General features: G+C 43.0%; 2 protein-coding genes across 5 annotated transcripts in view; one reads left to right on the top strand and one right to left on the bottom strand.

Moving 5' to 3' along the window:
* nbeab (neurobeachin b) overlaps positions 1 to 9,581 on the top strand; it is a 137,282-nt gene extending 127,701 nt beyond the window's left edge. For both annotated transcript variants that reach the window (XM_067245669.1, XM_067245670.1), the window contains 9 exons: positions 1,632 to 1,721; positions 3,091 to 3,283; positions 4,285 to 4,356; positions 4,520 to 4,675; positions 4,852 to 5,022; positions 7,234 to 7,335; positions 7,493 to 7,689; positions 7,943 to 8,094; positions 9,491 to 9,581. In XM_067245669.1, the coding sequence (XP_067101770.1) occupies positions 1,632 to 1,721; positions 3,091 to 3,283; positions 4,285 to 4,356; positions 4,520 to 4,675; positions 4,852 to 5,022; positions 7,234 to 7,335; positions 7,493 to 7,689; positions 7,943 to 8,094; positions 9,491 to 9,581 (1,224 nt within the window). The remainder of the gene's footprint in view (positions 1 to 1,631; positions 1,722 to 3,090; positions 3,284 to 4,284; positions 4,357 to 4,519; positions 4,676 to 4,851; positions 5,023 to 7,233; positions 7,336 to 7,492; positions 7,690 to 7,942; positions 8,095 to 9,490) is intronic.
* A 5,402-nt stretch (positions 9,582 to 14,983) lies between these two features.
* On the bottom strand, positions 14,984 to 23,621 carry dclk1b (doublecortin-like kinase 1b). Of its 3 annotated transcripts, XM_067246008.1 has the most exons (16): positions 23,385 to 23,404; positions 22,698 to 23,060; positions 22,209 to 22,555; positions 19,437 to 19,536; positions 18,781 to 18,894; positions 18,074 to 18,168; positions 17,900 to 17,987; positions 17,648 to 17,817; positions 17,070 to 17,189; positions 16,665 to 16,811; positions 16,385 to 16,518; positions 16,202 to 16,279; positions 15,843 to 15,939; positions 15,675 to 15,755; positions 15,403 to 15,516; positions 14,984 to 15,268 (listed from the first exon to the last, which is right to left on the bottom strand). In XM_067246008.1, the coding sequence occupies exons 2-16, from the start codon at positions 23,056 to 23,058 to the stop codon at positions 14,984 to 14,986; spliced, it is 2,331 nt and encodes a 776-aa protein (XP_067102109.1). In that variant the 5' UTR covers positions 23,059 to 23,060; positions 23,385 to 23,404. The 3 variants fall into 3 exon arrangements, with proteins under 3 accessions (XP_067102109.1, XP_067102110.1, XP_067102111.1); XM_067246009.1 differs by lacking the exons at positions 18,781 to 18,894; positions 19,437 to 19,536; positions 22,209 to 22,555; positions 22,698 to 23,060; positions 23,385 to 23,404 and adding an exon at positions 23,606 to 23,621 and having other exon boundaries at positions 14,984 to 15,095; positions 15,147 to 15,268; XM_067246010.1 differs by lacking the exons at positions 18,781 to 18,894; positions 19,437 to 19,536; positions 22,209 to 22,555; positions 23,385 to 23,404 and having other exon boundaries at positions 14,984 to 15,103; positions 15,212 to 15,268; positions 17,906 to 17,987; positions 22,698 to 22,716.
* Positions 23,622 to 27,115: the final 3,494 nt, after the last annotated feature.

Raw genomic sequence — 27,115 nt, 5'->3', positions numbered from 1 at the left:
CTAATGAAGTGTCTGTTAAGTGTTCAAGATCCCTGTTGGAGATAGTGAGAACTTACTGACACATCTGAGGGGATTAGTGTTGAAGCACCTGAGAGATATTGACGTGTTTTGATGGTCTGGGAGCAAAAACGTTCTTGAGACAACCTCCAAGTGCAGGAATCCTTGAATATAATAAAATATCTTTCTTTTTCTTTCTTTCTCACAGCAAAAGATCTCTCCATCTTTCTATCCTTATTTTTCTGGAATTGAATAGTCTGAAGAAATATGATGATGCCTTCCACATGGCCCATGCGTTCTTTCAGATCCCTGGATCAGATTTCTTTATTTGAAAAGACGCTGTGACCTGAACCTTAAACTGAACCTTAAATACCTATAATGTGACCAGGTTATTACTTGACAGACTCAGTTTTAAAGTATCACTGACTGACACTTAATGGTTGCCAAATGTGCAACCACATCATGTGACACAACGATAGCTGTTCCACCAGGCTCCATCCCATTTTGTGCTATGCATGATGGGAAGTGACCATGAGGAATTTTGGGAGACTTCTTCACTTGCAGGTGCCTTGTCTGGATTCAGCACCACCTCCAACCTCAGAGAGCCTTGGTCCCTTCTTGACATATGCTAGCCAATGGGGGCTGTTGATAGTGAGCGGTGTGTACAGGCCCAGCAGACACAGAGAGAGAGAGAGAGACAGGGAGGAGAGCAGGCATGTGAAGGATGTGTGTTTCATTGTGCTCGGTGACAGACGTCCACAAGCTCCCTCTGATGGTGGAAGTAGCTCTAGTCACATCAATCACTCCCACCTCAGAAGTGCTTCACTCAGCCTCCAGAGAACCATCGCCTCTCTCTCTCTCTCTCTCTCTCTCTCTCTCTCTCTCTCTCTCTCTCTCTCTCTCTCTCTCTCTCTCTCTCTGTTTCTCTCTCGCTCTCGCTCTCTCTCTCTCTCTCTCTCTCTCTCCGAATGTCTTAAATAAGCACAACACCAGTCCAACTGTGTTAATACTACTGAAACTCTGTTGCTCTTGTGTTATCTCCTCCCTACCTGTTCCCCGTGACATTTCTCTTTCTCCCTCATCACACTTCCCAACCAGAAGCTAACACACTCATATTTCATAATAAACCCAGTCAGTCCTCTTTTATGTAAGTTGCCTTTTTTTTTACCCTTGCATGTGTGAGTGTATTGTGTGTTGTGTGTTTTCTTTTTCCTTTGTTTCAGGCACAATAACATGTAAAAGCCGAGCAGCCCGCCGCAGTCCTAGCTGCATGTCACTCCAGGTTAACGTTTGTGCAGCGGAGGGGGGGGGGGGCTCTCGCCTAAAAATGGGAATGGTTAACTGAAGCATGTTAATAGGAAAAGGCTTGTCTCTTCGATACTAACACTTGGATGACTCTGCAGGCTGAGGGGGGAGGGAGGAGCACCCGGGCGGATTGGGAGGGCAGCCCTCACCCCTCCCTTCTCCAAGGCACGGCTGAGTTAGGATTTGCTTGCATTGTCAAGTAACGCATTGACCCATCACTTTGATGCATATTGATTGTGACAGGAGCTCCTCTCTCTCTCTCTTTCGCCCTCTCCTTCTCCCTTCCTCTCTCTCTATCTCTCTCTCTCTCTCTCTCTCTCTCCCCTCAGGCCATGGAGGCGCAGATCCAGAGCGTTGGACAGACGCCATCTCAGTTGCTTATTGAGCCACATCCCCCTCGCAGCTCGGCCATGCACCTGGTGAGAGACACAGGCACCATGGGAACATCCTCCCAACTGTGTCCCTGTCAACGTGTGGGGATGTTTTTGGAGTGAGACACAGATAGAGAGACAGAGCGAGAGAGACAAAGATTAGAGAGACCGACACAGAGAGAGAGAGCGAGAGAGACAGGGAGCGTGTAAGAGAGATCTTTGTGTGCACGGGTACCATTGCACTCTTGGCATCCATTTCCGTTTTCAGCAAACGTGTTGCTCTTTTTTATTTAACAGTGCACGTTGTTAAAGGAAAGCAAGCATACAAGAAATGTAGTTGTAGCCACCCTTGCTGTGTGGTGTTTGTGTCAGAGGAGTGCTAAGAGTGCTCCCTACTGGCCCAGATACTCCCTGTCCTCAGCAGTAAGCTGCTCTGCTCTGTCTAATCCATGTAATAGGCCAGCCTAGCCCTCATTATCCTCACATGGCTGAGTAGGAGCCTAGGGGCTCGTGGAGACACCGCCTCAGCCCACACCTTACTCTCTTCTCATCACGTTACACTCTCGCTCTATCGCTCTCTCTTCTATCTTTCTTTATTTCTGTCTCGTTCTGTCTGTATATCTCTCTTGGTCTTTCTCTGTCTCTCTCCATCACTCTTTTTATGTTTTCCTTCTCTCTCTCTCTCTCTCTCTCTCTCTCTCTCTCTCTCTCTCTCTCTCTCTTTCTCTCTCTCTCTCTCTCTCGCTCTCTCTCGCTCTGTCTGTCTCTATCTCCATCTCTTTCTCTCCCTTTCTATGTCTGTCTCTCTGTATCTCTCTCTCATATTCCAGCAGCTTTGTACAGCAAGATTATAAATACTGTACCTGTTTGGTTACAGCTACTCAGGGTGCTGGTTATTTAGTACTGTATGGCTGTAAATGTAATAGTGTTGTCTGCTGAACAGTCGGCTATACAGCTGAGCTTGTAGTTGACTGCAAAGCTGGAGAACTGTGTCCTATTTCCAAGGCAAATTATTTGCTGCTTCCTTTACGCTTATTCTGTTCTCCGAGCTTACTGCGCTTACCAGATACATGTACACAGTTACATGTATATATCATCTTCCATGTGTTGCCTAATTCATCCCAGTTCACCATGTCCAACCCGTTGTCTGAACAGTCCCCTGTCTAAATGCACAGTGGGAGGGGGGGGGGGCTCTCCTCTCCTCCACGCCTGCGCATGCAACCCTCCTCTGTGTGTACCTTGTTTTCCCTCGAACCTCCACACTAATTGCCTCTCTCCATTCTGTCTCCTTTTTTCTACATCCTCCCATGTCGTTCCCTCTGCGCACCCCCTCCCCTCCTCTCTCCTTCCATCCTTCCTGGCGTCCTCCTCCTCCATCCATCATCACACTCCCTCTGTTCTCTCTTCTACTCAATAGTGTTTCCTTCCACAGAGTCCCCTCATGTTCAAGGACCAGATGCAGCAGGATGTCATCATGGTGCTCAAGTTTCCCTCCAACTCCCCGGTGACTCACGTGGCGGCCAACACGCTGCCCCACCTGACAGTCCCGGCCGTGGTCACCGTCACCTGCAGCCGTCTGTTTGCGGTCAACCGCTGGCACAACACCGTTGGTATGTGGCCCCAGCGCTCTTCAAACACTGGGAACAGGGGATGTCAGGGACACATGACATGCTAGGAATGCATACGTTCACACAGAACGCATGCCCTTGTAAAAAGCAACAGTGGGCTTCTCCACTGGCTGGCTACCACTGCAGTGGCCCTGTGAGAACCACTTCACACCAAACCCCAGCTTACACAGTCCTACCAGAGGGCTAGTAGAGACAGGCCACCCTATACCAACCCCAGCCTACACAGTCCAACAGTATCAGAGGGCTAGCAGACAGGAGACATTCTCCCAGGTAGGCTGAGGGTGAGTGCTTCCACATGTTCCTAACTCAGGCATGTGCGAACACCATTACCCCCAGAGCTCCCCAGGATCCAGCCTCACCTCTGGGTCAGAAGGCCACACCATGGTTACTGGGAAATTAGGTTGTGACCGTGCCACATTCTCTTCACACTCCCCCATCTGTCACCGGAGCACAGCTTGGTTTCAGGGCTGGAGGTTCAGGGCAGCGGCTCCACAGCCAGCCCGCTCGCGCCACCGCTAATGAACACAGCTGCAGCACCGCGCTTTCCTGTTAGAGGAGAAGAAAATGTGGTACCGTTTCCAAGAATAATGATGATAATAAGGCTGCCATATTTTTCAGGCATGTTGCTCTGCTTACAAAATGGTGGTTTTTGCCCCACAGGCCTCCTCCAGGGCACAATCGTTCCAGTCACTTTGACAGTCTAAAAAAAGAAATCAACAAACCTTATTGAAATGTTGCTGGTGGAGTATCAAAGCTCTGCTGGCCGGTGAGGGGTCATGAACCAACCTTGGCTCTGACAGTGGAGCAGGTGTGGGGTGTCTGCACTGTGTGTGCTCTATGTGTGCTCCAGGTGTGTGTGTGTGTGTGTGTGTGTGTGTCATTGACATCTCATTAAAAAGAGATTTTAATCTCAATGGGACTTCCTGGTTAAATAAAGGTTAAATCAAATACAAATAAAAATAATTATGTGTGTGTGTGTTCAGGTCTAAGAGGAGCACCAGGATACTCCTTAGAGCAGGCTCATCACCTGCCCATCGAGATGGACCCTCTGATTGGTGAGTACAGACGGATCAGTGGAAGCTAGCCTATAGCACGACTTACACAACTAATGGAGTCATGATGTGGAAGTGTACTCTTAATAGTAGTCTAAATGGACAGCCGGAAAATTACAGTGAAAATTAGATACAATTAGTAGGTTGATGACTGTGCTGTGTACAGCCAGCAACTCTGGGACAAACAAGCGCCAGATCACCGACCTGGTCGATCAGAGCATCCAGATCAACACACACTGCTTCGTGGTTACTGCCGACAACCGATACGTCCTAGTCTGTGGCTTCTGGGACAAGAGCTTCAGAGTGTATTCCACTGACATTGGTATGTTACAGCATATTTACAGCACCCTGTTCTATAGCACCCTCACAACATCATCTAATTGTCTAAGATATGTAGCCTAGACCAGAAATGTGCTTATTTAGGTTTTAGTTTAAGGTAATCAGCAGTGGTCTGGAGACATATCTGTGTGCTTCTGCCTCTCTCGAATGACCTCACAGGCAAGCTGACGCAGATTGTGTTTGGGCACTGGGACGTGGTGACCTGCCTGGCCCGGTCCGAGTCCTACATCGGGGGAGACTGCTACATCGTGTCTGGCTCCAGAGACGCCACGCTGCTGCTCTGGTACTGGAGCGGGCGGCACCACATCATAGGAGACAACCCCAACAACAGTGAGTGACAGTACAGTACACACACACACACACACACACACACGTACAGGCATAAACACACGCACACACACACCCCTGCATGCATGAACATCCTAGGCATAATACTGACCTATAAAGGCTCTCTTTCTTTCAAGTGGAGGACTTCAAATGTCTTTTCATTCTACATAGCTAACACCAGTGTGTGATATGTTTTTGCTCCTTTCATTTAGTCCCTCAGTCTCACTAATTATCTGTCTTCAAAACAATTCACCAGGGTATGTACAGCAGCAATCAGAGTTAATGGAGGCTTCTCGTGAGCTAACAAAGGGGGAAAAGAAAGAAAAGATGTTTCTTGTTGTTGCACAGACAAGCCATTTTTGGGGGGGCACGTGTTGGTGCTTGAGTGTTTCCACTGATTTAGTGACACTGGGTGTGAGTATTTTATAATTAACTGTATTGAGGCTCAGTCAGTTAATTAAGAATTTCAGCTTGGTTGCCTCCAATTAGCAGGGGGCAGAAGTGCTTGTGGTACTGCAGAAGAAAAACACTTTCTGTGAAATTCACCCTGATAGTGCTTCCAACACACTTTCCACAAACCACAGGGAGGATCTAAACTGTGAAGATCAACCCATTAAATCAACAGAAACATACAGTCTACATGAACGTTCTGTTAACTTTAAATGAGAAAATGTTCACTAGAGGGCTTCCGAAGCCACAGGCTGGAGTGGGTTTCAATGAGGGGTGAGGATGAGGAAGGTTAGGAGAGAGGAAGATTCACCCGGCAGAGCACTGTAGATGAGCAACCAACCTTAAAGAGCAGGAGAAGAAAATCTCTCACAGCACAACCACTGCGTAAGCCAAGCTGTGAATGCATTCAACCTAATCAATCTCTTGAAACAGATAACCCTGAAGCCTATTTCAATGCTCATCGTCAGTAGTAAAATCCTTACAGGGTCTTTTAGGTTAGTCCCTCTGGTGGTTTTGTGCCTCCACAATGACGACTGAAGGTTGTGTGAATATGCAGCCGGCCTCTGGCTGTCTGCCCTGCAGCTCACAGACGTGACCCGCACAAGAAATTGATTTCACCCACACCCCCAAAAGCGTGCATGTGTCCCAAATGCCTGAGAATTAAAACAACTTCCAGCTCAATTGTGCTCCTGTCCTTCAGGACCAGCCCAGCTCACCGGTGTTTTAAACCGGGTAATTTTGTCAGCTGGCTCCTGTGAGTCCCAGGGGCTGGGGGGGTGTGTGGGGGCTTCAGTGCAGCCTGATTGAATCTTTTGTCGGTAGGTGAGCTACACTAGCCCCTGGTTCCCCTGGAGGCCTCCGCTGACACATGTCCTGTCCAGACATCTCCGCAGTGGTGCTGGGACTGACAGGCCTGCTCAGGTCTGGGTCTCTGAGGGACCCACCTGCATCCATCATGCACTAGGTCACTGACTGGACCGGCCCCCTTCAGCCTGCACGTGAACCAGATAGGGAGTCAAACTCCACACGGGTGTGGCTGGCACCTGTCCACACTAGAACATCCTTCATCCCCTGATTACCAGAGTGGACACAGCAGAAGTCAGGGAACACAGAAGTAAATCAATAGTCCCTTTTCCCAAGTTCTGGAGACGTCTCTATGCGTCTGTGCTCAGCCCTTCAGTATTGTATTGATCCTCTTGCTGCTCCTGTGTCTGTGTCGTAGATCCCACTGATTAAGTTTATTAAACTGAATGGTTAATTCATGCCTCTCTGCTTGGTATGGGCCAGTTATTTGCTTTTGCACAATCAATTGTTATCCTCTCTACCTACTTTCTAAACTGCAGGGCCGTTTGATACCAGGTTTCCTCAAGGTATGAGTGACACGCGCCCCACCCAAACAGACGCCTCTGTTGTCTTGGTGTTTGTCAGCTGGCGTATCTCCGTCTGGGGGTGTGCTCCAGGGGCCGTGAACCCCCCCCCCCTCACTAACCTCTCCCCCCACCCATCATCAATCATGTGACACTCTCTCCTGCCATGGCTGGAGAGCCCGACATTTACATGACAATCAGAAGAACCCTCAGCGCCAGCAGATGTGTGTCACATTGTGTGTGCTTCATGCCTCTCAGTAAAGCCTGTGTGGTCATTTGAAACATAGATATCCAGATCAGAAGATGTCTCCCGTGTGTCTGTCAATGAGTTGTAACCAGTGAAATACTTTAATATGTCACCACCGTCAGTGACATATTACCGTGCCTTGTGTTGCAGGTGACTACCCGGCACCGCGCGCTGTGCTAACAGGCCATGACCACCAGGTGGTGTGTGTGTCAGTGTGTGCTGAACTGGGCCTGGTCATCAGTGGTGCGAAAGGTCAGTGATGTCAATAAACGTTATATACATGCCTCAATAACCCAGAGAGGAATGCTATGTGATATTCTCAAAATATATATTTATAATTCTATAGCCTTAGATTCAGTGAGTGTTTAGAGATATTACATGAACTCAAGTGTGTGTGTTGTATGGGCAGAGGGTCCGTGTCTGGTCCACACCATCACAGGGGACCTGCTACGAGCCTTAGATGGCCCAGAGTCCTGCCTGTGTCCTCGCCTCATCTCTGTGTCCAGCGAGGGCCACTGCGTCATCTGCTATGAGAGGGGCCGCTTCTGCAACTTCAGCATCAACGGCAAACTGCTGGCCCAGATGGAGGTCAACGACTCTATCAGGGTCAGATACAAACATCTACCTACACCTACACTAACCAACACAAACCTAAACAGACCACCAACCTATACAGACTACAAGGCAACACAGACCTACATTAACCAACACTAACCTACACAAACCAACACCGACCTACACTAACACAGACCTGCACTAACCTACACAGAGCTACACAGACCTAGTCTGGCCAGTACATGTTTCAACTCAACATACTGTCCAGTGTGCTTGTGTTCTGATGTTTTCCTGTGGTGTGTAGGCCATCCTGCTGAGCAGTGACGGACAGACCCTGGTGACAGGTGGGGACAACGGTGTGGTGGAGGTGTGGCAAGCCTGTGACTTACAGCAGCTCTACATCTACCCAGGCTGTGACGCTGGCATCCGTGCCATGGACCTGTCACATGACCAAAGGTCAGCCAATAGGAAAACGCATGGGCTCTGACATATACTTAAGTAAAAACTAGGCGTTACTACTACCTGTTTTAGAGTTTTAGTAAAAAAGTTGTCTGAAAAATTATGAAGTACTGATACCAGAAAAGTCTTCTTAAGTACAGTAACTACGTTTTTCCTTCCCATCCTGCAGCAGTGTAACAACAGTGTAACAAGTGTAATAAGTGTAATAACAGTGTAATAAGTGTAGTAACAGTGTAATAAGTGTAGTAACAGTGTAACACCAGTGTACTAAGTGTAACAACAGTGTAATAAGTGTAGTAACAGTGTAACAACAGTGTAAAAACAACATAACAGTGTAATGACAATGTAGCCAGGAAATGAAAAAAAGGCACGTAATGACAAGAAATTATATTGATCATGCCACCAAGAACATATTAAAACTAAAGTAATGAGCCTGGTTTGAAAATGTAAGGAATTGATATTTTTGATATAATTGATATATAAGTACAGATATTTGTGTAGAAAATGTAGAGTGAAAGTAAAAAGTTGACAGAGAAATAAGTGAAGTAAAGTACTGGTACCAGAAAAATCAACCTAAGTAGATTACTACTAGATAACGAAGTACAAATACTTCCCATCTCTGTATAGTGTAAAAGGTTTGTAGGTTCTGTTGCAGAGCCCAGTGCAGCCTTTGTGTTCATGGTTGTCTGTGCACATTTGGGCAAATGGATCATTCAGCAAGTTTTTTTTCTTTAAATAGAATCTGTGGTTGCCATAGAGACACCAGTATTGCAGTGGAAGGTTCCATGAGCATGATTCGAGCCTCGGAGCCATACATAACAATGGCACACGCTTAACCAATGACACACATACTCACACGCAGTAATGCAGTATAGTCCAAATGTGTCGTCTGAAATCTTCACCCCCCACCAGAAGCAGCAACATGATTGAGATGTTTCATGTTCCATAGGGGCTGTGGGGTTGAATCATAGCAGGTTTGAGTGCTGCAATACTTCACACCCACAGGTCCTCTGCCACTTGACCCTGACATTTGTACCAGCCCCAGCTCCATCTCAGTCCCAGCCCCAGTCTCCGCCCCAGCCCCAGCATGTTCTTGTCCTCATGGTTGCTGTGCTCTAGGTTTCATTGTGACTGAAGGAGCCTGGGGGTGCAGTAGTATATATAGGGTGACACGGTGAGATCAGCTGCTTCTCTACTTACCAGGGGTCCCCTGACACATACTAGAATTTAACTCCATCCACAATTTCTGTTCTGCAAATAACATGTTAGTGGCGAGGCAACTGTCATTTTGTGATCTTCTTTTTTACAAACATACACACTGAAGTGTATGTATGTGTCTTAGTATTGTTGTAGTATGTGTTATTTAGAATTGTGTGCATTTTTCCATCTCTAGGACTCTGATAACAGGTATGGCATCTGGCAGCATCGTGGCGTTCAACATCGACTTTAACCGCTGGCACTACGAACACCAGAACAGGTACTGAAAGCTGGTGCTACGAGCATCAGAACAAGTACTAAGGTTAAGCAGGTTGGGAGCCAGCAGAACCCAGGGATACAACGCTGGTCTGACAGGACACAGACACCTGGTTACCTGAGACACAGCCAAGCTGGAGAGGAGGTGGTGGGAGGTAGATGAGTCATGTGACTGGTTGGAGCATCTAGACTGCTATTGCTGGGCAGTAGCCTGACTTTTCTTGGTTTTCCTTTACTGTATGTGATGTATTAGCACCAGCTGATGCACATGACCATAGGTTTGTTAAGCAGGTGGATGCTTTTCTCTCTCCAGGAGAGACTTAACTCCACTTCCTGTATCATAACACCTGGATGGAAACAGAGCTCCACTTCCGGTATTATAATGCTTGGATGGAAATTACATATAGATGACAGGAGGAGAGAGTTCAGTATCCATTCAGAAGAAGAAAAAAAAAAAAAACTAACATAAAAGTAATATTTTATTCAAACCTAGGTCCTATTTTCATCTCTGTAAAATACAAATAAAGTAAACTGTCATTTACTAACATTTATACAACATTTGTATGCAGGATACACATCTTGGGACTCTTTTCTACAGAAGGAAAGATGTGCATATGAGGACAATATTGTTTATTTTCTTTCCAGATTGCTCAAAAATTTAAATATACCACTGTAAACATATTTTGTGAGAACATGTCTAAAAGTATGTCTCTTATTTAGTTGGTGACTCATCAGCCACCATGCATACAGTGGTCTAACGTGTTATGTGTCAAAAAAGACTACGTTAATTTCATGATGTTTCAGTGTCTGGAAGGACTTTTTCAGTCAGTGTGTGAAATATTTTCACTGTGAATTATTTGTTTCACAATTTACACCCATTAAACCATAGGCTTTGTGAGATTTTCAAATAACTTGTGAAAAGTTGATACATATTTTGCTCTCAATTCATTGATTTCATTTTAATTGTATGATCAAATTCTTGTTGAAATCATTTTAACAACAGATCCAGATTATATTAACTGAAAATGCATTTGTTTGTACTTCACAGAAGGCTCTGTTAGAACCATGCACCAGAAACTTCATTGAATATCATGTGACCTAACAATATCAGTTCATATACCCAGTTTTAGAACTAAATACTATATACATCAGTTTGTATCTGGAGTAGCCTATGGACTCGTGAGACCAATGTGACACTAAATCTACCCAATGGTAAGAACAAGCTATATCATGAGTTTGTAAGGCTTAACCCCCAAGATAAACCGGTTACACTGTAGGAATACTGACCTTTTGGATACAGGAAATATTAAAGTAGGATTTGTTAAAAAGTAGAAAAAAAAGGCAAATAGTATAAATCATTAAAAAAAGAAAATATGCAACCATTTCTGGACTACATGTTCATGTCTTGGTGGGTTGGTATAGCTGTGTATCTGGGGACATAGCTGTGGGGCCATAACTGCAATCAAGAAACTACAGCGTTAAGCCTACTATATAGGTCAACATGTTTTTGCTAACTAATGTGCAATATGAAATTTGAGATAAGGTTATTTTAGTCTGACAGAAATAATTTTCCTAATGATTTAAGTGGACATTTGGCAACACATTTTAATTATTTGTAATATATTTTGTTGACAAATACTACTGTATGATTTTATAAGTTAACAATTCACTCTTCATTTGTTTTGCATATACAGTAATGCAATTGAAGATGAGGTATTTGTTTGGAGCTGATAAACATTAACTTATGCCAATATATAAACTTGATAATTGTAAAATAAAATAATTTTTCTTTTTCTTGTATTTATAATAAAATGATGTAAACTGGCTACCTTTTGGATGCTCTTCTTTAGTCCTGCATCCTGTATATTATATTAGTTTACACTGCCATCTACTGACTGTTTTGTTCAAGCAGTTAAGGGTCTCTGACTTAAATGACAAGACTCAAGAATTACTAGACACACGATATTTGACTGCTATAACTGTGGCAATTTTACATGATTGAATAACAGAAAAGTGCTAGCATTCAGTCATTGTTTAACAATGTGCACTTGAAATATACAGTATATACTGTAGGACATAGGATAATTGCACATAGTTCATGTCTTACAGCAATAAACATTCGTCACCTGTGCACCGCAGATTTTCCCCTGTAGGACTTGAGGCAAATTTGTTCAGCAGACAATCATTTTTGGTCAAATCATTTGACAGGGTTCCCACGGGATCTTAAAAAGTCAAAAACTCAAAAATTCATTTAGTCAGGTCTAAAAAAAAGTTTTAAAGGACTCAAGTTGTTGTGTGTTTATTTCCCTCAGTTTATTGAGATGTGGATTGTGTTTGACATGCTGTATTGGACAATTGATTGAAGTGTGACAGGAAAAGAATGGAGAGGGAGGAAGATATACAGAAAAGGGTGAAGGCTGGACTTGAACTCAGGTTGTTGCGGTACTGCCCCAGCTTTCATAGCATGCACACTGACCCAGTGAGCTAACAGGGGAGCCCTGCTTTCTTCTGGTTTTCTGACACCCCAACTCTGCAGGTTGTTACAATTAGATAGTTGAATGTCAAATTTAAATGTTGAGTAGAGTTTGTTATGATCCCTGATAGCTCAGTGGTTAAGGATGTGGGCTACTATGTGAGGGGTCTTGTGTTTAAATCTGACTGAAGGATCTTCTTAAACCTCCATTTTTGCTCTTTGACTTATAAATACAACTCGACTTATAAATAAAACTGATAAAAGGTAAATGTATTTTTAGACTCTTGGTTGAGCCTTTCCTGGTGGGACAGTTGGGTACCTGGAAAGACCGTTTGGAGAGGAGATCTGGACAGTCGGGGACTGCACTGCGGTTACAGCGATCTGGGCCCACGGATGTGTTTGGCACTACGCTCTGTGCTGGATTTGAACCCAGGTCGTTGTGGTTTAGGCCCTTGTTCTCAACCCACTACAGCACAGGGTCCCCCTTCTAGGGTCAGCCCAGGAGCAGGGGTGGTGTCAGTCTTTGCTACACTGCCCTCAGAACGTTGGTTTGGTGTGTTGTAGTTCTTTCTGAGGGATATTGGTGTTGGTACGTACACGGTGGTAAAACTACAATCCGTATTTATCCGTGATAAATGCAATACCTGCCCGCGAAATACGTCTGCGTCTCCTCAGATTTTGTTAAGTTTGGCTACGTGTGGAAAATGGGAAAGTAGACTACTTTCAACGACACATTGCTAGATCACAGCGATTTCCACTGTTGGTCACAAGCGCTACCCAGCTCCAGGTACGAGGCTCACTGCAAACTTAAAATATTCAATTAGGTTACTAATGTGATTGCTTTATCTGTAAATTAAATACATGCTTTTTCAATGACTGAATTCATTAAAATAAAAATATTTTTTCAGAATATATTTTATTTTAATATTCTTTTGGTAATGCGTCGTGTAGGTCTTAAATTTAAATCTTTATGGTCTTAAAATGTCTTAAAAGGTCTTAAATTTGACTTACTGAAACCTGCAGGAACCCTGTTTTAGTTTTAAAAAGAAAATAAACCTGTCCTCCCAGAGCAAACGTCACACAGCATAATAACGATATACTTTACTTGTGCTTATTTGGGACACACCTCAAACTGTAAACTTACTGTACCATAATTACAATGATCAAGGCTTATCTGCCTGTGAGCACTGTAAGAAGGGACCTGTTGAGTGATGAGGTATCTTTAAAATACATATTTACATCTTACTTTGGCTGTAGTAAGTAAAAAGGACAAGTACTTAAACTGCAATAACAATGAATACATGAACACCATAAAACAGGGGAGACATCAGTTAAATACAGCTGTAATAGGACTGTACAGGACCATAGCAAATAGCACAGTACACATGCAGGTTATATTACGACATTCAAACCTTCGGATAGATTGGACAAAATTCATTTTTGATTAGTAGATGGATGACCAATAAAGCAGCTTTTTAGAAGACATGACTGGACTATACAGGTCAGGAACGTTTGTCAATCATCTCAAATAACTAGAGAGTTGACGTACTGGAAGCACGCTGGAACTGCTCAATTGTGCCCCTATAACAACATAGGGTTGGCCAGGCAAAAAACACTCAAACATTTTCCATGTTCAGCAATAAATATAAATCAATCAAGTTTAGTACAATCAATCCCAACCTAGCTGCTAATAAATAAACCAACATTCATCAGTGTATTACTGCTACCAACAATAATGGCCAATTCAGAACACAAAAGCACCCACATGCTTTTACTTCAGATCAGAGGCCTATTCCATCAGATATAATACATATATTTAAACTGCAATCCAGTGACCATTAATACTGTATACATTCTTAATGTGGAGTTTCTTGATGATTAACAGTTATCTTCTGTGTCTACTGTATGTTCTGCTTCCAGTGGCATGGCAGTTTGCCAGTGTGCTTTCTGGACGTCACACCTAATTGCACTTAACCCATGTGTGCCCGGGCAGCTATGTGTAGCTGCACCACTACTAAAGACATTCAACTGAACCACTACCAACTGTTCAAAACAAGGAGTACAGTTTCCTCCATTCAGGACAGATTTAGCAAACATGTATTATAGCATTGGTACAGCAGTCAAATACTGACATAGTACAGCAGCGTGTCTGGGTAGCATAAGGATGCCTCTGTTAACTGTGTAGGGTGTATACACAAGTACCAGTAAAGGACAAAAGCACATTCAACCCATACTAATTGATTTGAATTACCCTGGTGTTGTTAATTGTGCTGTGAGTTAGTTAAAATGTTGGTAGGACTAAATGCTTACATTCACATGAAAATACAAAAATTGCTCATTTGCTTTTGCAGAAATTCTGAGGTACCACCAAGTAACCTGGAAGATTTTTGATCTGCACATGCTGCTTGAATTGCACTACTCCAAGATATATGGTTTTCAATCATTTTTTTTAATTCTTTAACAACTCCTGTGGCTCTACCATGTATACACCACAGAGGGTGTCAGTGAGCTAAAACCCTGTACAGAAATAAGGCTTTGGAATGGCTGGGTTGTCACTTCAAAAGAGCTTGTCACAGAACCCATAACAAAGTCTGAAGACTAAGGATAACTGTGAGTAAATAAGTAATGTAGGGGTCCTGAAAGAATACTTGGACCATAGGAATGTGCTGTAATACCTTCATTGTTGTGCTTGAAAACACATTGTTTCTCTTCTAGCTTCAACATTGTGGTGGGCTGGAAGGAGGATGATGAAGGGCTAGGAAAGGGTGGGTGGGAAGCTAGAGGAGGGAGGGAAGGAGAATAGAAGGCAGAAGAAGGGAGGATAGAAGGGGGAGGGAAGGAGAATAGAAGGGAAGATAGAAGGGGGAGGGAAGGAGAATAGAAGGCAGAAGAAGGGAAGATAAAAGGGGGAGGCTGATGGACTAGGGAGAGGTTGGCGGGCTAGAAGGGGGAGGTTGGTGAGCGAATGGTTTCAGCTGAACTGGGAGAGTAATCCTCTGATTCAGAAGTGAACTCAGCGGGGGATAGGGTGGGACTGGCTCTGTGGGCAGGACTGGCTCTGTGGGCAGGACTGACAATGGGGGAGATTTTGGTACCACAGGACGGGCTGGCTCTGTGGGCGGGGCTGGCACTGGTGAAGCTGCTGTGCGGAGTGTGAGGGACGGTAATCACTTCCTGGTGGTGTCGTCGTTGGAGAACCTGCCTCTCCTTATCAAGGGCGGTGGTCTGAGAGGGCAACACAGCAAAACAACATTCAACAACTTCCAGCAAAGGGACAAAGGGTTTTAGGCTATACAACCAGTATTCAGATAGTGCTGAGTGTGTGTTTGAGTGTGCGTACGTGACATGCAGAACCTTACTGTGATAACAGAAACTCCGGCCGTGGTGCTACTAGTTTTTGGTCCAGTGTTGAAGTGCTTCTTGATCTTCCCCGCTACAGACAGGTGGTGCTCGTTCCCTGCCCAACCATCATCCTGAAACACAAGCAGAGCTTGTATAAGAACATTCCAGAGACGTACTGAATATTCCTCAGTACATCCCACTCCTCTGCTTAGGGCTGCTGTAATCGCATACACTTAATGAGGTGGTGTGAATTGTTGTTCATGAAATGAGTGATATTGAAATAACTCACATTGACCCAGGGATGTTCCAGCACCTGCATTGCTGTGTATCTTCTCTCCGCATCCACAAGCAGCATCGCTTGAATCAGCTCCTGAACACACAACCAGACAGGTTTAACTGGAAGTTGTATGGACGTAGGTCAAGCATAGGTCCTTTGTAAGTAAACAAGCTCACAAACCTTAGCAGTGTCAGAAACATAGTCCCAGTGTGGTACAGGGAAATCTAGCTGACCCAAGAGAATCTCCTCAAAGAGAGCTTCTTGATCCTCAGTGCTGCTGATAAATGTACAGAATGCAGATTTACTAGGAATATAATTATGAATAATATTCATATCACTATGATCTATGGTATTATGGTTTAGGTTCTCAACATTATACATGTAGGTATCATATGTATTTTAGTTTAAGAAAGATGCATGGTTATGCATTATTATATCTGGCCACAAGGAGACAGGAGTCTGTGAATTGAATTGGAATCAGTCTATGAGTAGTTACAAATCTAACTATTCTAACAGTTCAATTAATGATGTGTACAAACCCACAAAATGGTGGAAAGCCACACAGCAATATATAGGTGATGACACCAGCTGCCCAGATGTCAATCTTCATCCCATATCTTTTGTTGGAAATGAAAACAGATTAGAATCACAACAAACTCGTTTTATCAGGGTGTAACCAGAACTGAATTTCTCTCAGACTATTACATGAGTCTCTGAGTTACCCTTTTTCAGCAATTATCTCTGGTGCTACATATGTAGGAGTCCCACAAATGTTGAAAAGAGGCCCCTCCACCAGGGTGGCCAAGCCAAAGTCTCCAAGTTTCAGAGACTTACTTCCATCTTGGTGCTCATAAACCTGGATTAAACACAGTAGAGTACGACATGAGATCAAATAGGACTAGGACGGTAAGTAAAACTATGAGTTACACTATTCAAACAACTGTGCATCTGTCCATTTTCCTTGACAGTAGATAGGACCATGCCATTAAAGGTCACACTTACCAGCAAGTTCTCTGGCTTGATGTCTCTGTGGACAATGTTGAGGTTGTGCAAGTATTTGATGGCACTAGCCAGGTTGTACAACATTCCACTGGCGTCTCGCTCTGTGTACTTACTGGAGGAAGTGATGGCATCAAAGAGGTCGCCCCCCTGTGGACACAGATAGACATTACACCTCTGGACTGAGTTAATGTTCATGATTGAAAGGCTAGCTCCAAAGGTTATTGTATACAACAAAGTTACACATTAAACATTTATTATGAACTTTTATATTTAATATTTTGGAGTCAAACAGAAGTGTGTCCTACCCATCATAAAACACTGCATTCTATCAAAGTGCAGCTATTACACTTCACAGCTTAAGTCACATATTTTATATCTTACTGAAGTTCTGTTTTTGGACAGTACCTTAACCAACTCCATAATAAGATAGAGCTCACTGTAGGTGTCCATTTCCTCAACCAGCAGTACAATATTGGGGTGTTTCACACGGCGGAGAATAGACACCTCATTCTGGATCATGTGCTCCTAGGTCAACAACAGGAAAAACAGTCAAACACTGAACAGTCTTAGACCTCCCTGCATCTGCAAAATCAGATGTTAAAAGTCTATAACAATATTCATGTCATCAGGGAGCAGAGTTGGGATGTAACAAAGTACAAATACTTCGTTACTGTACTTGAGTAGATTTTTCTGGTATCAGTTCCCAACCTCCCTATTTATTTTTCTGACTTTTTATTATTTCTTTTTTTTACTCTCACTCCTTACGATTTTTCAAAAATATCTTGTACTTCTTACATTTTCAGTTTTAATCTGTATTTGGTACCATGATTGGTGGTGAAAAAGTGTAGTCAGTACTTTTTAAACATACTTAAACATACTTCTAGTTGAGTGAAGGATTTGTGTACTTTCGCCATATCGGTCAAGGAGCATGGTCTCTATTTTATTCACCAATTAGGTTTAAGTTGGAGCAGCCCGAACTGTACCTTTCCTCTGCATTTGCCTTTGTTGATGATCTTCAGAGCGAACTCTCTTCCTGTAGCCCTCTCCACACACTCACGGACCACAGCAAAGTTGCCATCCCCTATGGTCCTGCCCACCTTGTACCTCTCTGTTATGGAAGGAGGAACTGGGGGGATCTCCTCCATCAGCTCAGCTGAACATCCAAAGACAGGACAAAACACATTATAGATGCTGGACTTATACAGAGCCCGGTAGCTGATGTTCATCTTCCTCACCTTCACTGCCAGCGCCGTCTGCCTCATCCATAGAGCTGCACACCTTGGTGGAGGCCAGAGAGAGGGAGGAGCCACTGTACTGGGATCCCTGGAGAAGTAAGACAAAGAGAGATTCTGCATGTTGGTCACATCCCCTCTACAATACAGTCCATTTAGATGTGTCAGTTTACTCACCCGTCGTCTCCTGAGACTGATTGGGCTGGGTGGGGAGTGGCTGGGAGACTTCCCTGATCGAGGAGTGGACAGCTGACTGCCAGCAGTCCCATTAGCTACAGCGTAATGAGGTGAAACACATGAGCAAAACTGTGTCCTCTCTACTTTATCGTATAGGCTCATTATCACTGCAATTCAACATATTGTCCTTAAAACGTTAAAAAAAAAAAGTTTATATATATATTGAAGTTAAGTAGATGTTTTAATTTGTTCAATTAAGTAAACATCCATAAAACACAACAGCCCATTATGATAAAGGAAACCCGACAAGGATGCCAGGATTCCTGGCAGGCAGACCTTTTAAATGGCATTGCTTGGCATTACTTTTCTACTGTCTACTGCACACTTCATCACAGCTTACACCTACATCTAACTCCGTCCCCTACATTAAGCAGTGCAACTGAGTAGTCTAGATGCTGTGCCTCATAATAACAACTCTGTGCAAAGTGTATCTGACTACTTGGGCAGTGTATTGAACTAATGTACCCGTGCACTCTTTCCACTTCTGCAGATAACCCTGTTGCAGAGCATCAATTGCATACAATAATCATTGATTTGTTTGTCCAGCTCTACAACTATCTGAGGCACTCAGGCAACAGTCACCCTTGTTTCACCATTGATCCTAGTTTTACAGATACCGTTAAACACACACACACACACACACTTACCAGAGCTGGTGGAAGCGGGGGACTTGCTCCGACGGCGCTCCCCACCTCTGGGGGAGCGCCGGCCATGCAGAGAGGACAGCCGGCCGTATGAGGTGGACTTCACCACTCTGCAGTCTGGACAGACAAGCACTTACTAAGCTTGGGAACACAAGTACTGCACGACTGTACTACCTAAGAGCCTTTGTATTTGTGTTACTACAGTATGATGAGACTTACTTGGAGAGGCAGATTTGTCTAGCCTCAGATAGATCTATTACTTTACAAATGTGGAACCATTTAACTCTAAACCACAGTGCTGAGATGGTTTGGGAAGTGCATTCTAAGGTGGTCACAGAGGCAATATCATCTCGACTACACTACCCTAGAACAGGAGGCAGGACACAGAGGTAGGGCACATTGAGGTTGGGTACATGGAGGCAGGGCACATGGAGGCAGGGCACATGGAGGCAGGGCACAGTGAGGGCCCATCAGGAGGGAAGACTGAGTCATGATGAGACAGGAGGCACCACCACACTCTCAAAAAACTCTCTGAGGAACAATTTACATAGATCTCAATTTTATGTTTTCAGAACCAGATACTGGTTTGCCATTATTATCCAACATTTGTAACATGGTTTGTATTTTTACTAACATCACCACACTTAACATTATCTTACCACTTTCATCCAATAGGAAGTCATCCTGGTAGCGGAACTTCTCTGGTCCACAGGCAATAAAGATATCATCTTCTCCGAAGAAATCCTGCAGGCAGGTCACCTATAATATAATGGCAAACATGACATATTACTAAAACAGTAAAGATACAAGGTACAGAAGAAGGTATTTACCAAGAATACACACAAGTTAACTGCTGAAGTTAACCAAAAGTTTTTTGCAATGTATGAAACTGTGAATGAGAAGTCATATACAAACAGATCTAAAGTATGTGTCAGTACAACTACAATGATTGGAAGCTACTATTTTTTATGAGAAAGTGAGTGTATCATACACCATACATTGCAATGGGTAAACACACGTCCCCTATATGACATCACAGAGGTAACCCTTTCCTTTGAAAACATCTCCAGCAGACACAAAGATGGCTGCCATCCCCTGAGACTGGGTGAGGCCCAGCAGTAGCTGTAACATTCTATGATTTTATCGCTGAGGGAAGAGAAAGAGAGCTATGCGCCATGGAAGTGGCATGTTGAATAAATGAAGATGCTGATGCAGCCCTGACCTTCTCTCCAAAATGCTTAATTGCTAAGCTTAACAAAAGTGTGCCTGGAGAGATGACTAAAAGCTCCTGCTGTCTCATGTCCTGCCTGTACACAAAGAGCTCAGAGACAGAAGAAGACAAGACAATTAGTAGGCAAACGCAGACAGGAACTGGTTCTCTAATTGTATCTCAGGATCTTCATTGTGAAGACAGTAGTATTGTCAAGCACATAAACATGGCTTAGCTACATCAGTTGTGGACAGAACGGCGTGAATGACTATATTCAAGGCTGTGTCAGAGAGCTCTTTCATCATTTATGAGGTGTTTTGTCTCTTGAAAGAAGTTGCACATTAGATGTTGCTGGGCGGTTATGAATAATGTATTTTCCTTTTAAGGACACTACATTTACAAAACTCACTGTTGGTGCAGGGGGATGTGTAAGGATACACATCTATGAGACTATGTCTCCGTGGAAAAAAGTCTAGGAGGTTCAACAGCCACATTGCAGTGGCCACACCACACTAACCCTAATCTTATCCTTCCCTTACTCACTGCTAGTGATCATTTACAGTAGTTGACAACATGCAGTCTTAAGATGTACATCAACATACTGTCGTTTGTTGGTAGATCAGAATGATTGAAAATGGTAATGTAAGGACTTCATACACCTTAAAGGATAAAGTTCTACTGTTTGAAACAGGTTAAACAGTACACCGCTTTTCGAAGCAAGTGGATATTCCGAATGTAATGCATGCATATGGTATGGGTAAATTAATTTGTAACTGGTGCCAGCAGCAAGCCGTGGTTCCAGACATAAATAATTGCAAGTCAGCACTGTCATATGGAACAGAACCTTGTGTCCCATAGTTTGTTCTATGTTGCAGTACTCTGTATATGTGTCTGTCACTGATATTCTGTGAAGTCAAGCTCTTTTCAGACATGATAACTCAGCATGGCCAGCTATTCTTTGCCAGAATGATAATCAGATACACAAGCGTCACTAGTATGGTATGGCAAGAACAGTACTAGTAATGTACTGTTACAGCATTACTAGTATGGTACTGCTACAGCATTGAGTGTCTTGCACCATTTTGGAATCATGTGGTAGCAGTAAGACAGTGTAAGCTGTACACTCTTCTCAACTATACAGTTGTGACTATTATTACTGCATCACTCTGCTGCAGAGGCGGTTCCTTAGCAACCAGCAGGGGCAACCCCATCACCATAGAAACAAAAAATAAATGTATAAGCCTACAGGTCTTTTTTTGGTAATGGCACCAAGCGAGGAAGACAAGACAATAACAAGGCACAGCAATTTTTCAATTTTACATCCCAACACAACGTTTGCTCTTTCTAGACAAGAACAACACATTCATAAAGCAGTTGTTCGAAGATGATAAGAATCCAAGTCAAACTATTCTGAATGTCTTTCCAGGGTCGTTGTGGTAACTCAAGCACATGCTTTAATCAAAGATTGACACTTTTCTAACATAAGCTATTACATACGAGGAGTTGAGGCAAGTTTAAAAAAATCATAGTAACCTATTAGAAGGATGCATGTCATGTCCACCATTTTGTTTTCGATGCTAACTAGACTAACTGGCTATGGCATATTGTTGTATGCTGTAGTTTACCCTGTTAGACTATTTATGTCTGGGAACATACTTAATAGTCTCACTTAGGCTGGTGGAATACAGGATAGAAGGTACCCAATCAGGGTTATATCAGCCAAATTAACTATAAAAAGAGGCAAAATCAATAAGTAACAGCTCAGATCAAAGTCAGAGCAGTTCTGGCACTGCCACACATGCAGCCTTACTGTAACCAGGGCACACATTAGAAGGATGCAATCTTGCTTCATGAATTCAACCTATTAATTTAGACTGCAGAATACAAACTATTTGGTTTTATGACTGGTGCCAGTCTCAAAAAACTAAATGTATACTTACAGGTTCAAATCTGTGTCTAGACCAAATATCTTCATATTTTAACAAAGAAACAAATTAATTAAGAATTAATAAAGGCCCTTGTATGAACCTCAGTTGGTAAATACCAACTGAGGTAAAACGTGCATACTCTTGCATTGTAAAGAAACAGGTGTGGAACCATATGTTTTCTTAGAGTTGGAGTTGTGTATGTGAAGTACGAGTACTCTACTCAACCCGTGATGGGGCATAGTTGGTGTACATTTATTATATTTACGTGCTATTTCATAAAGTGTTTCACCTACCAGTTTGCCATCAACAGTGTACAACCTCTTGACAACCCCAGAGTCCAGCTTGATTGCCTCTGTGATGTCAGTCAGGACCTGGTCAAAGGAGTGTGCTGTCTTCTTGTTGAGCAAAATGCGTACAGCCTTACGAGGTTTCACACCACTGCGAACAATGGTCACCAGTTTGGGTCGAATAAAGTCTTTACTCTCCCTGGCTTCTAATGATCCAGCTTTGGCACTACCCAAAAAGGTGGGAGCACAGACTCCCACAGCTGTCTTAGCCCCGACAGACCAATTGGGGTTAACATTTTTAGTGTAATCCAGCATCTTGTAGGGCTCAATGGACCCACATACATAGCTTTCTCCTGCAATAGCAAAGAAAGAGGGAAGAACATTTTTCAATTAGAAAATGTTGAGACAATTTATGTAATATGCAAACAAACTGAACAATAAGTCTTCCTAACTTCCAAATTATACAATATAGGGCACATGGTATAGGCTACTCACCTTCTACAAGTTCGACCATACTAGTAATTTTCTTTGTCCCGTCTATCGAGTAGATGGTACGGACCCCCTGGGGCAAATTGACATTGTCGGATAGTGACCGGGTGAGGTCCACCAACAGGGCGTCTATGGACCTGAATCTATCCTGAGAAATCGCGTACACAACCCCTTTGAAGTAGCGGTCTCCGTTGCGGTAGAAACGAACCTTCTTAGCCTTTTTTTCTAAACTCAGTGTTTGAAGTGTTCTGGTTCGGTAAAGGCTACAGTGCGCGCTGTGCGTGGGACTAGGAAGCCCGTTCGCCCTGGAGCCCCCACGGTTATACCGTAGTGCTTTGTCGCGTTCATCAAAGTGCTCCAGCTCCATTGCTGTGTAAAAATGGCATGTAGGCTACATTAAGAATAGGCATTTTGAATGACCATACAGTGTACATTAAATATGTAATCATCTGGACCCCACATTTGATCGCTCAATTGGTTAGCTCTACAGGAACTACATTTAGTCAGTGCCAAACAGTCTGTACCTTATTATAGCTAACAAAAGCCAGCTGTTAATCCATGCTGACAGAATGATTTCCAGAAATGAAATGATTTAAATCATAATGGTCAACGTTACATTTGTAAATATATGCCATGCAAAGACATGGCCTACAGCATTTCTAGCGTATTTTGGTGCACATGCATTTTACTTACCATTAAGAACGTCTGATGCAATTAGCTCCTCCAATTAAATGCTTCAATCGGGTTATGCGTGAAATAAATCGCAGATCTCCTTACAAGTAATAAAACCATGCGGTGTCTCTCTTTGTTGCCCTGTTTTCGTTCCCCTGTGTGGAAGACGTGGAGGGCAGGGCTGCAGTTGGTTTCTCCCCCTTTGCAGTTATTTACAATGGTCCGTCCCTAAGACAGGACACGTTCATACCTCATCATTTCTACAACCATACGTTACAAGAGCATCCTTACGTACTGCGTTTTTCTTCATTGCAAACAGTTATGAGCACGATGGCCTAAGATAACCATCAAAGCATTAGAACTGTATAGAGCCAATTTATTACAGAGACAGATTCCCAGATAGAGCTGACAGTCATTTATTCCCTCTTGTGCTTCTTCATGTCAAAAATAAAGCAGCTCACAAGATTACCATGTACTCACTCAAATGGAAGAGGAAGTATATAATTCACACCCATAGTTATAATAGGCAAACAACAATTTACTCAAAATCAATGAAGCAGGTACAATTGTCTTTGTACACCACTAAGATTGCAGTAAATATATAGAATATATGGAAAAAGGAAAAGAGACAAGTACAACTGACAGAACAAAAGTAAAACAGCATGCCATTGAGAGATAGCATTTCCATATAGGCTCATTTGTCTGACGTTTTTCCTCTTGTTTTGTGGTACAAGACAGATCAGACTTCATTCCGTCATGCCCCTGAGTCATTAGATGGAACAGTCATTCAGGAAGAGATCTAAAGTGGCCAGTACACAACAGAATCACTTAAAGTCCACTACAACTGCATAACAATGCATTCATGTGAGACACGGTTATATGAACTGTCTGTGCTACTGTATCCCTCAAGGCATTAAATGAAAGACGGAAGTACAGAATGTACAGCTGGAGTATCCTTACTTGCTGCGATTGTAAGGAGCATGAACTTGATACTTGAAGTTAGCAGAACTCACCTGACACCTGTGGAATTCTAAGGAGAAAAAACTATGTTGGGGGCAACATCAGTTTTGAATGGAGTGTCCATTATATCCAACTTTGTTGGATCAAACCAAATGGATGCGGCAAAAGACTGTGGACTGTATGTCATTGGGTTACTGCTCAAGGTACTCATGGCCAAGCATGAGCTTGATAGAGAAGGTGGGGGATCACAGTAGTGTGAATCTTTTGCAGAGTGGTCTGCCCATGGGGAGGCTGCTGAGTTTAAGATGGATGGTGTTCCATCCTCAAAAAGTGGTAGTGGGACATGGTGCTGGCTGAGTCCATCTGCTTGCGGACACGTTTCATTCAAACCAAGTGATGATGCTTGAAGGGTCTGGTTCTCAGATAGCAAACTGGGGGACGTCCAATTCACAAACCATGATTGATTCGGGGTCATCGGGATATGGTTAAAGATCCTTGATGGGACAGGGCTTGAGTGGTGCATGCTGCATCGGACACCACTAGACACAGCCACTGCAGGACCTTGTTTCATTTCAGGTTTGAACATCTGACTTTCCATTATTGATGTAACCAGGCCAGCTGTGGGGTGTAAAAATGCTGGAGGGGACATCTTATAATTATTTTCCATTGACTTAAATGATGGAGCAGTACATAGATTTTGGCATACTGGTAGCATTTGTCCACGTGGAACAGTAGACTCATCCAACAGTACTGGCCTGGCAGGGATTCCAGTTGGAGTCACAAATTGAGAAGTCTCCATATCTCTCATCAGAGGATTAATAACTGTGATATTTGGCTGATGAGCTTCAGAGTTCCTTGGCTGAATGTGTCTGTACATGTATGGCTCTAATGCATGAGCGGCAACGAGATCTGAAAAAGTTACCACATTATTTTAATTATAATGATTATTATTATTAAATAGTAGAGATCTGAATGTTTATGTTATGTAAAATGCATCATCCTGTACCATCAGAGTTCTTTCTGCCGACAGGCTTTGCTCTCTTTGGGCTTAGGGTTAATGATAGGCTCCTCCTGAGCCTGCAAGTTTTGCTGTGGATGACAAATCTGCATGATGCCATTTACTCCCAATCTCTCATTTAATCTGTGAGGAAAAAGCTGTTTATATTGGTTACCGTGTCTTAGGTGCTTTTTTATTCCATGTACCTTTCCTATTCTTTTCTATGGATTTATCCACCTGGACACAAAAAGAGGGTTATGGTACAGTATAACTGGAGTTTTAAGACAACATACAGTATCAATCGCATTATCTGAAGTCAAACAATGAGGTTTTTGGTGGTAATTTGTTTTCTTTATGGTTCTCCCTGAGTGTGACAGATATGCTTTAATGCACTCCTGGTATAACACCAAAGAAGCTACTGTTTTTATAGAAACAAACACACAGTACCTTAGACAACATGTCCTTGGAGAGTGTCTGCTTGAGGTAGCTCATGTATTTGGCAGTTAGCTCAAGAGTAGATGCTGTGTCCAACCGACCATTGACAAAAGGCAAAAGGTCATGCAAGCGCTGACAACAAATTCGGATTTGTAACCTGAGGTATGAAAGACAAAAATGTATTCATTGCAACATCCAATAATACAAATGCAATATTGGAATAGATAGATTAAATTAGGGGCATGGGTTTCATTATTACATGGGACGGGACCCACTTTTTGAAAACTGAAAATCTATCCCCCCTACGTATTATTAAGAAACTTATATTTAACCTGCGCAGGTCCCAACCACATTAGAAAACAAACCTACGTCCCTGCAATTAATAATGAGATTTCATAGACACCTTCTTTTTTGTTCCATGCGAGAGCGAAGGCCAGCCTGAATCTCACTCTCACTCTGTACTGGTGGTTCAGGGTCAGACACATTCGCCCCACCGACATGCTTCAGATTACCCCTGTGAAAACACAGAAGACTTTGTCATTGTGTTAAAATAAATGTTGAGAGCACAGTTATAAGTTGATTTCATAACTCATACTGTGCAGATGATCCTGGTTTGGCTTGAAGGTCGGACAGTTTGGATGCGTTTGGTTCCATCTTTATATTATGCAAATCATCCTGTAGAAAACAAATTCGTTTAAAAAGGTGTTTCATGATGGCAAGTCTGCCAATCAAGACTAAAATGTGAAATCTCTGAAGCCATCTTAGGCTACGACCTTAGGTTTTACGTGTTTATTCCATAAATGCCACAACATAAACAAATACTTCGGCTCTAGTCATATGGCACCCCTTGACGAAGTGGAGACGCAGCTGTTTCTGTCGACTATAGGACTAACTAGTAAATACATTGATATACACTGTGGAGTTCCAAAATATTAACTATATTTTACAGCACACCCATTTAAGTGTGTGTCTATGATGTAATTCGAAGTCGTAGGCTACCCGGGCAGTTAATTGAATTGCATTCAATCATTAAGGCATCCCAATTAGAAAAACACGTGAAAGTGTCAGTACTTACCTCAGTCCAATATCCTTTTAAGTGGAGTTTGTTCCGCGTGGTAAACGCTTTTCTACCTAACCCCAACATGACAAAATGCCGTCAGCATCTCATCAATCGACAATATTGAACACCTGTGTCGTGATGCAACGTCCAATGAAATCTAGCAAGCGCATTAGGTTATTTATTACCTTCAGATGATAAGATGTACACTTTTGGTAACCACACGATTCTGTTCTATTATCTCGGCTGATTTCCGTTTATTATCTTCTCAGTTTCAATTTGTTTTAACAAAAGTCTTCAAGT

The sequence above is a fragment of the Osmerus mordax genome, chromosome 11 (assembly GCF_038355195.1).
Source record: "Osmerus mordax isolate fOsmMor3 chromosome 11, fOsmMor3.pri, whole genome shotgun sequence".
NCBI lineage: Eukaryota > Metazoa > Chordata > Actinopteri > Osmeriformes > Osmeridae > Osmerus > Osmerus mordax.
Note: the sequence above shows the minus strand (reverse complement) of the source record. Positions and strands in the feature narration are given on the sequence as shown.